Source organism: Lasiosphaeria miniovina, assembly GCF_030549165.1.
Source record: "Lasiosphaeria miniovina strain SMH2392-1A chromosome Unknown B0T26scaffold_8, whole genome shotgun sequence".
Lineage (NCBI taxonomy): Eukaryota > Fungi > Ascomycota > Sordariomycetes > Sordariales > Lasiosphaeriaceae > Lasiosphaeria > Lasiosphaeria miniovina.
The window spans coordinates 715,352-729,633 of record NW_026848227.1 but is presented as its reverse complement, the minus strand read 5'-3'; the positions used below and the strand labels follow the sequence as shown (position 1 = coordinate 729,633).

General features: G+C 54.2%; 6 protein-coding genes across 6 annotated transcripts; 3 read left to right on the top strand and 3 right to left on the bottom strand.

Annotated features, from left to right (window-relative positions):
- The first annotated feature begins 67 nt into the window (after window positions 1-67).
- On the top strand, window positions 68-1,436 carry B0T26DRAFT_876271 (uncharacterized protein). Its single transcript, XM_060448097.1, has 2 exons — window positions 68-618; window positions 1,052-1,436. The coding sequence occupies exons 1-2, from the start codon at window positions 323-325 to the stop codon at window positions 1,212-1,214; spliced, it is 459 nt and encodes a 152-aa protein (XP_060290027.1). The 5' UTR covers window positions 68-322; the 3' UTR covers window positions 1,215-1,436.
- A 65-nt stretch (window positions 1,437-1,501) lies between these two features.
- B0T26DRAFT_876270 (uncharacterized protein) lies at window positions 1,502-3,527 on the bottom strand (the record flags this gene model as incomplete). Its single annotated transcript, XM_060448096.1, has 4 exons — window positions 1,502-1,963; window positions 2,531-2,917; window positions 2,977-3,162; window positions 3,363-3,527. 4 exons carry the CDS (start codon window positions 3,525-3,527, stop codon window positions 1,847-1,849), a joined length of 855 nt encoding a protein of 284 aa, XP_060290026.1. The 3' UTR covers window positions 1,502-1,846.
- A 4,482-nt stretch (window positions 3,528-8,009) lies between these two features.
- Window positions 8,010-9,321, top strand: B0T26DRAFT_491576 (uncharacterized protein). The gene is made up of 2 exons (XM_060435328.1): window positions 8,010-9,157; window positions 9,233-9,321. The coding sequence occupies exon 1, from the start codon at window positions 8,313-8,315 to the stop codon at window positions 8,976-8,978; it is 666 nt and encodes a 221-aa protein (XP_060290025.1). The 5' UTR covers window positions 8,010-8,312; the 3' UTR covers window positions 8,979-9,157; window positions 9,233-9,321.
- A 268-nt stretch (window positions 9,322-9,589) lies between these two features.
- Window positions 9,590-9,973, top strand: B0T26DRAFT_680895 (uncharacterized protein; the record flags this gene model as incomplete). Its single annotated transcript, XM_060440560.1, has 1 exon — window positions 9,590-9,973. The coding sequence occupies one exon, from the start codon at window positions 9,590-9,592 to the stop codon at window positions 9,971-9,973; it is 384 nt and encodes a 127-aa protein (XP_060290024.1).
- Window positions 9,974-12,456: 2,483 nt separating this feature from the next.
- B0T26DRAFT_658154 (uncharacterized protein) lies at window positions 12,457-12,810 on the bottom strand (the record flags this gene model as incomplete). The annotated part of the gene is made up of 1 exon (XM_060438844.1): window positions 12,457-12,810. A coding segment is annotated over one exon (354 nt), but the record flags the coding sequence as incomplete, so codon positions are not given.
- A 430-nt stretch (window positions 12,811-13,240) lies between these two features.
- Window positions 13,241-13,874, bottom strand: B0T26DRAFT_838936 (uncharacterized protein; the record flags this gene model as incomplete). The annotated part of the gene is made up of 1 exon (XM_060447536.1): window positions 13,241-13,874. A coding segment is annotated over exon 1 (507 nt), but the record flags the coding sequence as incomplete, so codon positions are not given.
- Window positions 13,875-14,282: the final 408 nt, after the last annotated feature.

The window sequence follows — 14,282 nt, the reverse complement described above, 5'->3', positions numbered from 1 at the left end:
GACCCGCTGTGACGGCGTTTAGCAACACCCACTACCGCTGCACCACACCTTCCAAAAGGATGCCAGAATTACAAGCCGTCAGGCTGCAATTCTATAGTGGGTTATATAGTATGGTCACGCACCCGTAGGGCCTCAGCGCCTACCGCCGTGCCGTGACACCCGCGCGCTGCTTTCGGCCATCGAATCGTCGGCTATCAAATCTCGCCCCTCGCCGCTCTGTTACCTCCACCTGGTCCAGGGTGGCCAAGCAATTAGCTAGGTGGCGGCCGACGCAACTGCCTTCGGCTGCCGCGACTGGGACTTTGCCTATGTTGTGACTGGCATGTGGCCGCGCGACAGCGACGACAATGGGACGGACGCAGCCCAAGCCGCCGAGGACTGGGTTTATAAGGCCGTCAATACCCTGCTGCCTATCAGCCAGGGCGTGTACAGCGCCGACCTAGGCCCCGACCCCCGGGACGCCCCTCTAGCCGTGCGAGCCTTCGGCCCCAACCTGCGGCGCCTGGCCCGCATCAAGAGTCACCTGGACCCGCACAACACGCTCGCCTACACGTGTCTACACCTTAAGACGCCCAAGTTCATCATCTTCGTCACGGGCGAGACTGTAAGAGAAGGCAGGTACGCCGGATCAAGGTGGTCACAATGGAGGCAACAGAGAGGGCGAGCAATGACTGGTATTGGTGTAAGACTTCAACCTGGCCCTCGCAAAGGAAGGAGGCGAGGGCCACTGTTTATATACATACTCAAGGGCTCGGTCCCGGGTGTGCTTGTGAAGGCCGGGCGCCCTGCGTTAGCTTAATGGCTCATGCCAGCCGGCAGCAGTCTGGCCAGTGGGTGCCAGGTGGTGGGGGCACGCAACGGTCTGCGCGTTGACAGGTGCTTCTTTCTTTACAGAGAGCGGCGCCGGCAAGGACTACTGCGCAGCCATCTGGGCCGAGCGGCAGACGAACCCACACAACAACCCGCAGCGACGTCTCAAGACACGCGTAGCCAGTGTCACGGCCAGCACCGCGAGCAGTGCGACCCCTCTTTAGAGCTGACCCCGCACTAGCATCAGCGACGCGTTTAAGAGGGAGCACGCCACCGCTTTGGACGCTGACTACGACCGCCTCCTAGCCGACCGCAGCTACAAAGAACAGCACCGCACCGCGATGGACGCGCTATTCAGGCAGCAGATTCAGCAGCGGCTTGCGCTGCCTGCGGAGCGCTTCTAGGACGTCGTGTACGGCAACGCCAACATCGACGTGCTGCTAGTAGCAGGCATGCGGGATGCTGCGCCGGTGGCCGCATTTGCACACTTGCGTGCCACAGCCGCGTCGTCAACATCCGCGTAACAGCAGCCAAGACGACACTATTACACACTACTCGACTGTAAGGGTCATCTTTCTGTAAGGGAGCAGAGGCTCCATAGATTTTTGAGGTTAGTAATTGTGAAGATAAAATAAAGAGCTAGCTCCTATCGCACGGGTAATACAGTCAAATCAGAATGCCACTCAAAGTGTACGAGTGCAGTGAATGTGTATTGCTTGCTTGAAGAATCAAGCAAGAGCTATCTAGAACTGTGGTTACGGTCATCGTATATATCCAAGGTAGACCAATAAGAGCGCTTGCCAGGTGCCAAGTCCATGCCCGGTGCCGGGCACCGCTGGCTCGCCGGACAACCTTCTTGCCTGGTGCCAAGTCCATGCTTAGCACCAGGCAGCTTCCTATTGGCTGCGTCCCTCAGGGACCCTCAGGGCGCTCAGCAGCACCCCGCTCCTGCGGTCTGTCCAGCACGAACCAGGTTCGTCACATGGGGCTGATGGGGTCTTGAGGGTGTTGTTCTTGTCCAACAGGGTAAAGGCTCTCACGGGGACGGGTTGCGGTATGACTGGAACTTCTCTCTTCGGCTCTCGTAGTGCTGCTTCATCTCTTTGCTCGGCCACTCGGGGGCCTCCTTGCCTTGAGCTAGCGTATATAGCTGCTGTGATATGATTCCTTCGTTGTCGACTAGTCTTTGAGGAAGTGTTGGGGTTGGTACCGAGGGTCTTGTCGAAGAAGGTGCAGATTTTTCTTCTACATACATCAATTAACACACACTGCGAATACCCTCATTCTTGACTGTTTTGCATGCTATTTGGCTTCTGAGAGTTATGAGCCCGGGAGCTACATGTTCCAATACAACGACACGCATTTATTGAAGTCTCTATTCCGACAGATCAGTCCACGCGCGCATCGCACAAAAAACAAGATGACAACTAAAGAAAAGATAGTAGAAGATGACAAGGAAAGAAAAGACAGTCGCCCCGGATGGCCCCGACGACTGGCACGCATGGAACAAAACCTTCATCAGTAAGGCCGTCGTCGCCGACATCTGGCCTCTCATCCACCCCACCCCCGAAGAATGCGCCAAGTTCCTGCAGGTCCGCTTCGTTGTAAGAGAAGAAAAGGAGAGCGCGATAAATATAAGAAGTGCTTCTTTTTTTTCTGGTTGGTTTTGCAAGGGGTTTTTTTTTGTTTCTTGGGGGGTTTTGTTGAGAAGGACACCCACGACAGTCTCGTCGCCGTCGGATTGACTTAGGCATCCCTGGTGCTGCTGCAGCCGTGTGTTCTCCGTGGTGCTGCTGCTGCTCTTTGTTCTGCGTGGTGCTGCTGCGGTGTGTTCTCCATAGTGCTGCTGCGGCGGTGCGTTCTCCGTGGTGCTGATGCGGCTTTGTGTTCTCCATGGTGCTAATGTGGCTCTTTTTTCTTCTTCTGCTGCGGCGGTGTGCTCTCCGTAGTGCTGATGCGGCTCTTTGTTCTTCTCCGTGGTGCTGCCGTGGCCGTGTTCTCTGTGGTGCTGCTGCGGCGGTGCGTTCGCTTGGTGCTGCTGCGGCTCTTTGTTCTTCTTCTTCTCCGTCTGCTGCTGCGGTGGTCGCGACTTGGCCGAGAGAAGAGCCTTGTTGCCGCAGCGTATTGTGCATTCACTTAGTGCTACCGCAGCCTGTAGTCGCTTACACGCTCCCAGCCCCAGAGCCCCAACGGTTGTCGTTGTGCTAGCACTCGTTCAAGCTCAAGCCCAGCGTCAAGGGGAGAGGCAGGCGAGGGAGAGCCAGAAGGCTCGAGGACCTGCCATTGCACAAAGAGAGCACTGCCGTGTCTGCTCCTGGCGTCGCTGGTGCTAGCATATGGATGCGCGTTGTTCTAACAGTTAGCTATTATAATGCAATGCGCTGTCCCGTAACTTTTCAAAGCCTGATTAGACCCTTACGATACAATATACACCAAAAGCCATAGGCATCTGCTCTCGAACAAATCTTGTCCACCGATATTCAACTAACCAAGTTAGTGTCCTCTACTCCTTGGCATCGGCATAGTCGACGCCTATCCTCGTCCGCCCCGACACGCCCGCCCGCCATGATGCCGAAGCGATAGCGGCGGCCCATCTGCTCCATCCGGCGGTTACGATCGGCGCCGCCCAGGCGCGCCGGGCCCTCGCAGTTGCACAGCAGGCGCGCCAAACGTGGACGCCGGCTGCTGCTGCTGCTGCTGCTGTTGCTGCTGGTCATTCTGGCCGAAGCCGAAGCTTCCGTTACCAAACGACATGGCGGTCATAGTAGTGTCGATGCCCGTTGTCAGCGATGGCCTTTGCGTTGATTCCCCAGCTGTGAAAGCTGGTGATGTTGATTCCCCAGCTGTGAAAGCTGGTGATTGACTTTGAGGTGAGCGCGGACCGGCGGCACAACGCCGAGGAGGTCGTAGCGTGGGCGGCGCGTTGCGTGGCGGTTCGTTGTGTTTCGCGCTGGTTGCTCAGCGTGCGCACTCTCAGAAGCCAAATAGCATGCAAAACAGTCAAGAATGAGGGTATTCGCAGTGTGTGTTAATTGATGTGTGTAGAAGAAAATGTCTGCCCTGCATCATACACGATTTAGGTAGGTCTTTCTGACAGTAGGCATTTGGAGCCAAGGTTCCCGCCTCTATGCCGGATCGTTCGCGTCGAAATCATCCAATTGTGTTGGATTCACCAGGGTACCGGTACTGGACTCAACAGGGCGTGGCTGCACGCCGAAAACTGGTGGTTCAAGTGATGGATTGTAGATGTCTGTTCTTCTCTCTAGCTTTCTGGCAGTGCCAGAAAGCCCGTTCTTATACTACTATTGTGGTGGCGAAGTTGGTGGCGAAGTCTCTATCTAGAACCTTCGAGGCCCTTCTGCTTGAAAAATTCCAACACTGGCAGTTTTCTCTTTTGAGGCTGGAAAGCTGCCCTTATATAACTGCCACTATCTACACCCCCGGGATCACTGCTTCCACCCGGGTCTTCCTTACCGGGAGACCCACCCTTCCATACGGACCGTAAGGCTATTACCGTCGATGAACCGTTCTAGGGCCCGGTTCGGTACGGCCTTGGTCAGGGCGTCGGCGGGGCTATCGTCGCCGTGGATCCACCTGACCTCGTGTAGCTCACGGCGCTCGTACGACTGCCGTAGGGCCATAATGTCGATCATTAGCCTCTTCTCTTTCGTTGTCCCTAGCTTGACAAGGCATTCGTATAGCGAGTATGAGTCTGTACAGACGACCCTAGGGACTGTCGGTAGATTGAGGTGCGTAGTGACGACTTGAATCGTAGAAGCTAGTGCGTAGGCCATATCCACTCCTGCCACCATGCCGTAGACTTCGGAAGCGAGTATACTACGTGTGACTCGCTTGCTCTTAGTAATGGAGAAGTGGATGATATTACCACGAATGGTGAATTGAGTATCGATTGTGGTCTCGTTGGCTAGAATGATGTAAGGAAAAGGATACCCCAAACACCAACTGCGCGCACAGGGTGCGCGCCCACCACTTGTCACCAACTGGCTAGAACACTGCCAGCTGGCATACGCTACGCCGTGGCGCCACGACCGCAGACTGATGCCCGGGCCGAACCCCTGAGCAGGTATATAAACAATGGCCCTCGCCCATCTTCCTTTGCGAGGGCCAGGTTGAAGTCTTACACCAATACAAGTCATTGCTCCCCTACCTTCTTGCCTGCATTGTGACCACCTTGATCAGGCGTACCTACCTTCTCTTACAAATGATTACGAAGCCGAGTTGTGATGTGAGGTCACGGTTATTAGCGAAAGATCCGTTGACGAAGACGAAAAGCTTTGCGTTAGGTAGGTCTAGGGGGATAAATGCTAGACCTCGGTCCTGGTTATCAACCTGCCACTTAATACGTTGGTTGAGGGCTTTAAAGTCATCTAGCGTAGGCTCTTGGTGTTGCGCTGCGGTTGATAGGTCGAAGCAGGCTTCAGGTTGACAGATGGAAGCAATATACGCGCCGCGGGCTCGCTGCTCGACGTATTGTTGCTTGGCGTCAACTGCATTGTAGTTAATAGGTCGTAGCCTACCGGCCTGGCCTTTCTGCCGTAGGGTGATCGTATCGTTGGTAAGCGTAGCGATCCCTCCGTTGAATGCTAGTGGTTCCTTTGAAGTCAGGATCTGCTTAGGCTTTGCACTGAATGCGGCCTCTTTCAGTTGTTCTTCCTTGTCACGACCAGGGCAAGGCATTGAGGTTAACTCAGTCCATTAGGTGCTATCGACGAAGATTCTAAACTGAGGAGGGAAAGAAGGAAAAGTCCGACAACGCGTCGCGTGCTCGCGAATAAGTTTTCATCTATCAGTGGGGTAGGTGGGGCCTCGAGGAGGCTTCTGATAGGCCTGGGGGTTCTAGGCGGCTCTAGCTGCTTGAGGGCCAGTTTGGTGGACGGGTCCTCATAGAGTGGCATTCCGATTTGACTGTATTACCCGTGCGATAGGAGCTTGCCCTTTGTTGTATCTTCATAATTACCAACCCAGCATTCTGTGGAGCCCATGCTCCCTTACAGACAGACGACCCTAACAGTCGAGTGGTTTGTAATACTTATACGGCCAGCCAGCCGTACGCGAGCTAGATAGTCGGTGGGGCCACAGTTGGCGGGCAGGCCGGCATACCAAGCTACAATGGTATTCGCTACGACTTGAGGTTATCAGGGAAATCGAGCGTATTGCACGGAGCCGCCGTATTAGCGAGGAGGCTGCAATGTATATCGTTAACTTACAACAACAGCAGACTGGCTGTTCTATGGACCAGTTCTGCAAACAGTTGCGGGCCAACCGGAAGGTACAGCTTTTGGCCGAGAAGAGGAAGAAGAGATAGAAATAGTAGTAGACTGGAGGGCGAAGACTGGGTTTGTACGGGCACAGATAGAATATACGAACGAAGAAAACCTTCTTTACACTACAATACTATCGCGCAAGCTATTATGCCGGCATTTTGGCCTGCCGTTATGCCGGTCTACTGTTACGATCCTGGTTCAAAGGTGCAGAGGGCGCTGCCCGCCTTCTGTGGATTGGCTGGAACAGCAGTTAAGGTGGGGGGCTCTCGCTCGAAGGTGCATCCAATGAGGGAGTGCTCAGTGGGGCCATTGCCGAGACCCACTGAGCGCACCAAGCGGGGAGCTCAGTAGGATCAGTGCCGAGACCCACTGAGCGCACTGAGCGGAGAGCTCAGTAGGGATCAGTGCATCTAGGACTGAGCACGACTGAGCATGTGAGTCAGGAACTCTGATTGGTCCTCCTTAGATAGATATATACGACGACCGTAGCCACGGTCCCAGATAGTTCTTGCTTGGTTCTTCAAGCAAGCAATACACATTCACTGCACTCATACACTTTGAGTGGCATTCCGATTTGACTGTATTACCCGCGCGATAGGAGCTTGCCCTTTGTTCTATCTTTATAATTACCAACCCCAGCATTCTGTGGAGCCCGTGCTCCCTTACAGACAAACGACCCTAACAGTCGAGTGGTTTGTAATATCTACCAGCTTACGATAGGGGCGAATATTGTTTGCTGGTGACTAGCGCTGAGGGCACGGCCGATTTTTAGCGCTAATGCATCAATAAGCGGCTGACTAAGCCACCAAAGGCTAGGTGGGGATATCCTATTGATATTTGACGTTCCTTTGCTCTGGACCAAATCCAGGTCAAGAATGACGTCACAGGTGCCTTGCGTGCGGCGGATTACCAGCGCCGTGTTGACGCTGCAAGGTATTGGTTCCGGTGTAGGTTCTGGGTGTAGCTTAGATAGCAGAATCAACTTTTTCTACCTCAACACTATACTATTTACGTTGTGATGACACCCCCGTGTTGCGTACTGTCACGCGCATTCACACGGCAATGGAAATGAAGCATTTGATGCAGGGAGGTAAGGCTTGAATTGTCTGAAAAGGTCTGACTTTTTGTTTCCTTTGGGAGTGTGTTACAATCTGGACAACAGGTCCACGGAGCTAGGCCCGGCCTAGGATTGTGGGGGTCTGGACGGCAGGTAGGAGATGACAGGAGACAAGGAGTATCGTGCACAGATTGCGAAAGACAGTCTTTCAACACACAACCAATGTATGCTTAACCAGATGCATTGATAGCTGCAGAACCGTTCTCCAGAGAGAGCGTGCTGCCAGCTCCTATATAGAACTATGAGCAACCAATCAGAGTTCCTGCCTTACATGCTCAGTTGTGCTCAGTCCTAGACGCTCTGATCCCCACTGAGCTCCCTGCTCAGTGCGCTCAGTGGGTCTCGGCACTGATCCTACTGAGCTCAGCCATGCTCAGTGCACCTTGGCAATGGCCCCACTGAGCACTCCCTAATTGGATGCACCTTCTCTTAGCGAGAGCCCCACCCTAAGTGCCGTTCCAGCCAATCCGCAGCGGGCGGGCAACGCCCTCTGCACCTTTGAACCAGGATCGTAACAGAGTGCCAAAAGTTCATCTTTTTTAGTTATGAATAGTGGCAAAATCTGGTGGCGAAGAATCAAGTAGCAGCTTCTAGGTTCTTCTTTTGCTCACTAATCCCTATTGTCGTGACACCTACTTTTGACACGGTTGACACAGTTGACACAGTTGACACAGTTGAGTCAACCTTCGGCTACGAGTTATGGCACAAAGCGGGGTTGTCCTTGCTAATTTCTTAGTAAAATGGCCCAGCCACCTATTCTCTCGAGCGAAGCGAAGACAACCCGCCTGTGGCGCCGCCCGAGGCATCCGTTCAGCTGACCCCTTCCTGACTGGTCAGGTAGCTTATTTAACCCTTATGAACCTCTGTGAATAGGAAGATGACTACCGAGTAAGTAAATACTTGTGTCGTCAAAGTGTCACTTGAACTCATTTATTTGATCGTAGCTCTGCTGTGGTGGTTGGGCCGCTAAAGGAAAGAGCACCAACCGGCCAGGCCACTGCCTGTTGACACAAGCCACAAGGTTTGCTGGTTCGGCGGGTTCTGCCCGCCGCGGTTACCAGAACGCTCCTACCTGGCGGAGTAAAGGACACATAGGTGAAATGTTTTTGTGGGAAATGTTTTTAAAAATGACCAAGTTTGATCCTCCCTCACCACCCATCTGCGCTCAAGCCAAGACGCCCTGTTCTCCGCATCACCTGCACACATTCGCCACCGGCCTTCTCTCTCGACCACGAGCCAGCACATCCCACACACTCGCCACCGGCCTTCTCTCTCAACCAGACCACCAGCCATGGCTCCAGCCAAGACGCTCACGCGTGACATGCCAGGCAAGCAAAACTCATGCCCCGATGCGGCCTTCTCTCCCTCGACCACCAGCTATAGCTCAAGCCAAGACGCCCACGCGTGGCCTTCTCCCTCAACCACCACCTATAGCTCAAGCCAAGACGCCTTGTTCTCCGCATCAACTTGCAACACATCCCACACATTCGCGACCACCAGCTATGGCTCAAGCCAAGAAGACGCCACTGGCCCTCTCTCTCAACCACCAGCCATGGTTCGAGTCAAGACGCCCACGCGTGACATCCCAGGCAACCACAACTCGTGCCCCGATGCAGCCGCTAGTCCGCGAGAATAATAGCACTGAATCCTTAGGTCTGCATTGTGCCTTGGGGCCTCCTGTCATGGTGCCTCCTGTCCGGGTGCATTTCAACCGGCAGCAGAAGAGAATGGCATGCGCCTCTGACTGCGGCTACTTTTGGCCTTGATGACTGTCCCCCGACGTACGGGACTGCGCGCTCACCCCGGCAGAGACCCAGAGTCAGCCGGACTGTTGAAGACAAGAAAGAGATTGCCGAGAGAATGTTGAAGACAAGTAGACTGTTCAAGATAAGAAAGAGGTTGCCGAGACCGCGGCCGTCGCTCTCATGAGCCGCTTTCCCGACATGTCAGTGACCCGGCCTCCTGTCCCCCCGTTGAGTCGTATACCTCTCGGAGCCGTACTAATCCTGTTCATCTCCAGTATGTCGCCTCCTATCAACCTGAAAGACGGCGTGCTTGACCATCATGAGGGCCTTTCGATAGCCGTACAAATCATCGAAAAAAAAACCTCGCAAAACCAGCAATCAGAAAAAAAGAAAAAGCACTTGTATTTATCGCCCTCTTCTTTTCTTACAACGAAGCGGCATCTCTTCATTGCCCGCAACAATTAGATGGACAACAGACTAGACACGTGGATTCGTCTCCATTTTCTTCCTTTCTTTTATTCGAGGCCAGCAAACACATACAGCATCCTCATTCTTCTGGCATCACCTTGGAGAGGCTTTGGAGGTTTTCTTTTCTTGGATTCGGCGGCCCTCGAGAACGGAGCACGCACGAGATGGAGATGGAGATTGGGAGAGAGAAGAAGAGGGATATATCCTTGAGGCTGGGAGAGAGAGAAGAAGAAGAGAGATATATCCTTGAGGCCGAGGCCTCGCCAGAGCAGCCCAAAAAGGCCGCTGCTCCCAAGGACGAGTCTGAGGATGAGCTCGATCAAGAGGATTCGCCTGCCGAGGAATCGGAGCCTGAGAAGCCGGCTCCCAAGGCAAAGCGCGGCAAGCGGGGTGCAGCTGAGAAGGTGGCTGCTCCCAAGGATGAGCCTAAGGCCGAGGCTGTGGATGCACCACCTGCCGAGAAAAAGGCACAGGCCAAGCGCGGAGCTGCCAAGAAGGCTGCTGCAGCCATTGCAAAAGAGGATTCGTCTGCCGAGGAATCAGACTAACACTCAGGTTTTGGTGCGGCTTAATCTCGAGCCATCTCAAGGGATGAGCATTCCAGGAACGGAACGTCGGTGTTAGTAGGAGGATATGGTCTGTTCTGCCATTGTTCTTCGGTTGTGTGAGATGCGTGGCGCACGGAATGGAATTGTGACGGCGGTCAACAGCATCTAGGAAGAAGAGTCGCTAGTATGGCTATACCATTGTCTTAGGATTCTAAAAGTAAAGAAAGAAAGAAAGAAAGTCTACAAAGGTACGATCGAGGGTGCGGGGGTATAGTGGGGTGCCGAGAGCGCACGGGCCATTATGGTTTGCCCTGCCAAGGCTCGTGACATCACCCCCCTCTTCCACAAAGGGTTCGCCCTCGAATCCTTGTAAAAAAATGTAGTGGCCACCAACAATACTTGAGCACAAGACCTCTCAGAATAAGCCGCTTTCCAGGCAGAGGAGGGGTACCCTCGGAAATCAGGTAGTGGAGCAAATCAACAGGCCCTCAAACCGCGACCGCTTTACCACCCTCAATCACGGGTTCCAATTAGCCCTTTTTGTAAGCGACTTCCAAAAGTCGCCTCACATAACTGGTTGGTCATCTTCTCTTTGTTGCGCGGCGCTTTCGCACGACGCCTGCTTCCACTGCCAAGTTGTCATCCTCGTGAGGCGGGTCTACCAAGTCCCGTTCGCATGCCTCACGCCACTGCTGCAACCGCTTCGGGGGTCCTGCGTTGTCCGGGTGCTGGTTGTGGAAGTCGGCTAACTTCAGGGGCGCATTTTTGAACCCTGATGCGTCGTACCAGGTAGGATCGGGGTCCCAACCGCGCCATTCGACTTGGTATTGCAGCACGCCTCGGTTTGTTCGGGAAGTAATGATCCTTTCCACTTCCCGTTCTTCCTCATTATCGAACAACTCTCCAGGGGGGTTTTCTGCCCCTTGTCCTGGTACCGGGTTGTTTGGGTACTTCCTCAAGCGATCTGCGTGAAACACGGAGGTGCCTTTCCACCCTTCGGGCACTTCTAGCTGGTAGGAGTGTCCGACCATCTTCTCGATCTTGTAGTGCCGTCGGGTTAGCGGGTAATCCAACTTATCGCTAGGGCGATCAGTGGACCACGACTTCTTGATGATGAAGACAGAGTCTCCAGGGCCGAAGTCCGGCTCCCTTCGGTGCCGGTTAGCTTGCTCTGCCTGCTTCTGCTGTGCTAGGCGCATCGTGTCTCGGGCGGAGTTGACGTAGTCCTGAATCCTACGAGCTATGTCCTGAGCTTCCTCGCGGTTCAGGCGTTCCCTGTGAGGGAGGCCTTCAGGGTTCGTTCTGGCGCTCCAGTCGAACGGCAGGTTCATAGGAAATCCCATCAGGACTTCGTGGGGGGAGAGGCCTGTGCTGTCATGCGGGATCGATCCTGCCACGGCGTCCATGGCGGGCATGGCTCGCGACCAGTTATCTTGGTGATGACTGACGAAGGGCCTCAGTCGTTGGTCGATATACTGGTTCATGATTTCTGCTTGTCCGGCGCTCATTTCCAATGTTTCGTCAATCAACGGGATCGGGTAACGGTCTTTCCTCGTGATCGAGTTCAGCCGTCGGTAGTCGATGCAGGAACGGAGTCCTCCTCCAGGCTTCTCTGCCATCAAGACGGGTGCTGCCCAAGGGGCGGAACTTGGTTCAATAAAGCCTTTTTGCAGGTGCTCGGTAATGTACAACCTGCAGGCCTCCAGTTCCTCCAGCGACATCTTATAGAGAGGGCTGTAGATGAGATCCTTTTCTGGTGTCTTACCCTCGAAGAGCTCTATCCGGTGATCAGCCTTGCCGTGGCGATGCGGGGCTCGGACGTCAGACTCGGCCTTGCTAAATACGTCCAGGAAGTCGTGGTAGGCTTTTGGGACTGTCCGTATGATTTTTTCCGCAAGATCTTCCTCGTCCTTGGGCAACAGCTTTTCTCGACGGTCCTGAATATATCGGTCAAGTTCGTACATAGACATGACGTAGATTGAGTCTCTTGACTTATGGGCTGTTCGGAGGAACGATACAGCTCCTACCATTGCCAAGTCGGGAGGGCGTTCTTTGTACCAACCGAACGCATCCCTCTTCATCTTGTAATGCCCCCTGACATCGGACTCGGGGTACAAGCTAGCGATCGTGATTTTCGGAGGCTTGGGAGAGTCGGGTTTGTCTTCGGATCCCTCAGAGTCCGGGTCTGGAGCGAAGACTTCTCTCTCCATGCGATCTAGCTGTCGCTGCATTGGGTCGCTTGACAAGGACCTCGTGGGCTTCTTGTCAACGATGAAGTGCACTCGCCGAGACTGAGGTTTGGGCTTTGGCGACTCGACAAGGGGGTTGTCCTTGAGTTGTTCAAGTTCCTTGATCCTGTCCCTGACGCTCCGTCCGTCCTGTCGTCTCTTGTCTTCAGCGTCCATGGCAGCCTGCCTCCTGAGCATATCCTCTTGGTAGTCCTTGCTCTTGAGTAACATGGTTCTTCCGACTGGTATGTCCTTCTAGAAGCCAGGGTCGACATCCCAATCGGAGGGGAACATCAAGCGTTGTTTCGCACAGTCGAGCCACACGTCGTGGTGAGCGAACCAGTTCTTCCCGATGAGCAGGTCATGCTTCATTTCCAGGACGATCATCCATTCGTTGTGTACAGTTCGTCCTTGAATTCGGAGATGATCCCTTACGAGCTGGTTGATCTCTTGGGTGGACTTGCCTCGGTAGTCCGCGACACCTCTCAATATGTACCCGTCTGCTCCCGTATCCATCAGTACGTCAGAAGTGGAAAGAGAATATCCATTGTTGGCTATGGTGCAATCGCAAAGGAAAGATCCTCCTCCAATGAGGGGACCAATGTCAAAGGAACCATCGGTCAGTTGTTCCAACAACACTCCTTGCCTCAGTATACCTATGCCTTGTCTCTTCTTTTCTGATGTGGACACAATCCCTGGGAGGGAGTCCTCATTCCCCAGGGCGCCTAGTTTATCGCCTCGACATCGGAGTCTTCTGTGTCGGAGGACGATGACTGCTCCTCATCGTCAGTGGCGGGATCAAACTGCTGAGTGATAGCTCGAATCTTGGCGTCCTGTGCCTTCTTGGCCTGCTCCTTGAGTGGGCAATCGTTTTGGACATGTCCCTTCTCTCGGCAAACGAAGCAACGTCCCTCTTTGGCCAACTGTACGGCTTCAGCACGGTTGGGTCGGGGAGGGAGTTTTCCACCAACGGCGACTGGCACGTTGTTACTTGCGGAGGGGGCACCCTGTCGGTAACTACCGCCTCGGCGAGGGCCTCCTGCGTTCTTCTTTGCTCCGGCAACAGGTTTCCTGTCCTTGCGGGCTTCGCGACGCTGACGAGATTGGGCGAAGTTCCGAGCGATACTCTGTCCGTACTTGGCGATGCTTTCAAAGGTGGCATCGGGGGCCAGGAAGGCCGGCATCATGGCAGTAACGAAGCTACTATGTAGCTTACGACGGAACTCATCGATCCATTCCGACTTCGGCTTGTGGACCTTTCCAGCGAGACGGACGAAGTTGTTCTTGAACTCAATGTAGTCGTCGGATCCGCTCTTCATTTCCAACTCATTGTACTCATCCTTGGCGACCTCAAGGCGGTTCGGGTCGTGCCACTCGTGCCAAATGAGGTCCAACAGTCCATCACTCGTCGTGACAGGGTCGGGGTGGTCATTGGAGACGTAAGGGTCAATGGTGTCAGAGGCGGTGCCGGCCAGGCAGTTCTCAATGTAAGCCATGCGGGCTCGATCAGTTGTAAAGTGATCGGCGTTGGCCTCCAACTTGTTCATCAGCTGTCGGTAGAAGATCTCGAAAGCTACCTTATCAACAGTAGGGTCCGCATTCCATGGCTTTGGGCCGTCAATCTTAGCGCTGCGGGCAGCTCGCTGGGTCGAAGTCTCGGACACGGCCGGGGTAAGGCGAGGAATTCGGCTACGAGGATTGGGGTTCGCATCCTCTTGAACTGAAGGTGTCGTGGCAATCAGGGTAGCGACACGGACTGACTGAGCCTGGGCCTTGAGCTTGCTGGTCTCGACCGCTTGGTCGGCAATGACTCGCTGCAGGTCAAAGACTTCCGTGACCTTTTCCTCCAGTTGTTGCTCCAATCTAGTGATCTTGTCGCGGGCTGACTGGCCGGCGAGATCAACGTCCTTTCCTTGCAGGAGTTCCTCGATGTGTCCCTTAAAGACCTCTGTCCAGGTGAACATCAATCCCACATTGGCGTCCAGTCGACCTGCCACTTGGAACAGGTCGGTGTTCTGCATTCGCAAGGCTGCCATCATGATGGATCGGAACTTGAATTCCATGTAGACAGCATCTTCATC

Excerpts from the sequence above, each read along its gene's own strand:
- B0T26DRAFT_876271 (XM_060448097.1), top strand. The coding sequence starts at position 323 with ATGTGGCCGCGCGACAGCGACGACAATGGGACGGACGCAGCCCAAGCC. Across the intron at positions 619-1,051 it reads GAGACTGTAAGAGAAGGCAG|CATCAGCGACGCGTTTAAGA; the intron begins GTACGCCGGATC and ends ACCCCGCACTAG.
- B0T26DRAFT_491576 (XM_060435328.1), top strand. The coding sequence starts at position 8,313 with ATGTTTTTGTGGGAAATGTTTTTAAAAATGACCAAGTTTGATCCTCCC.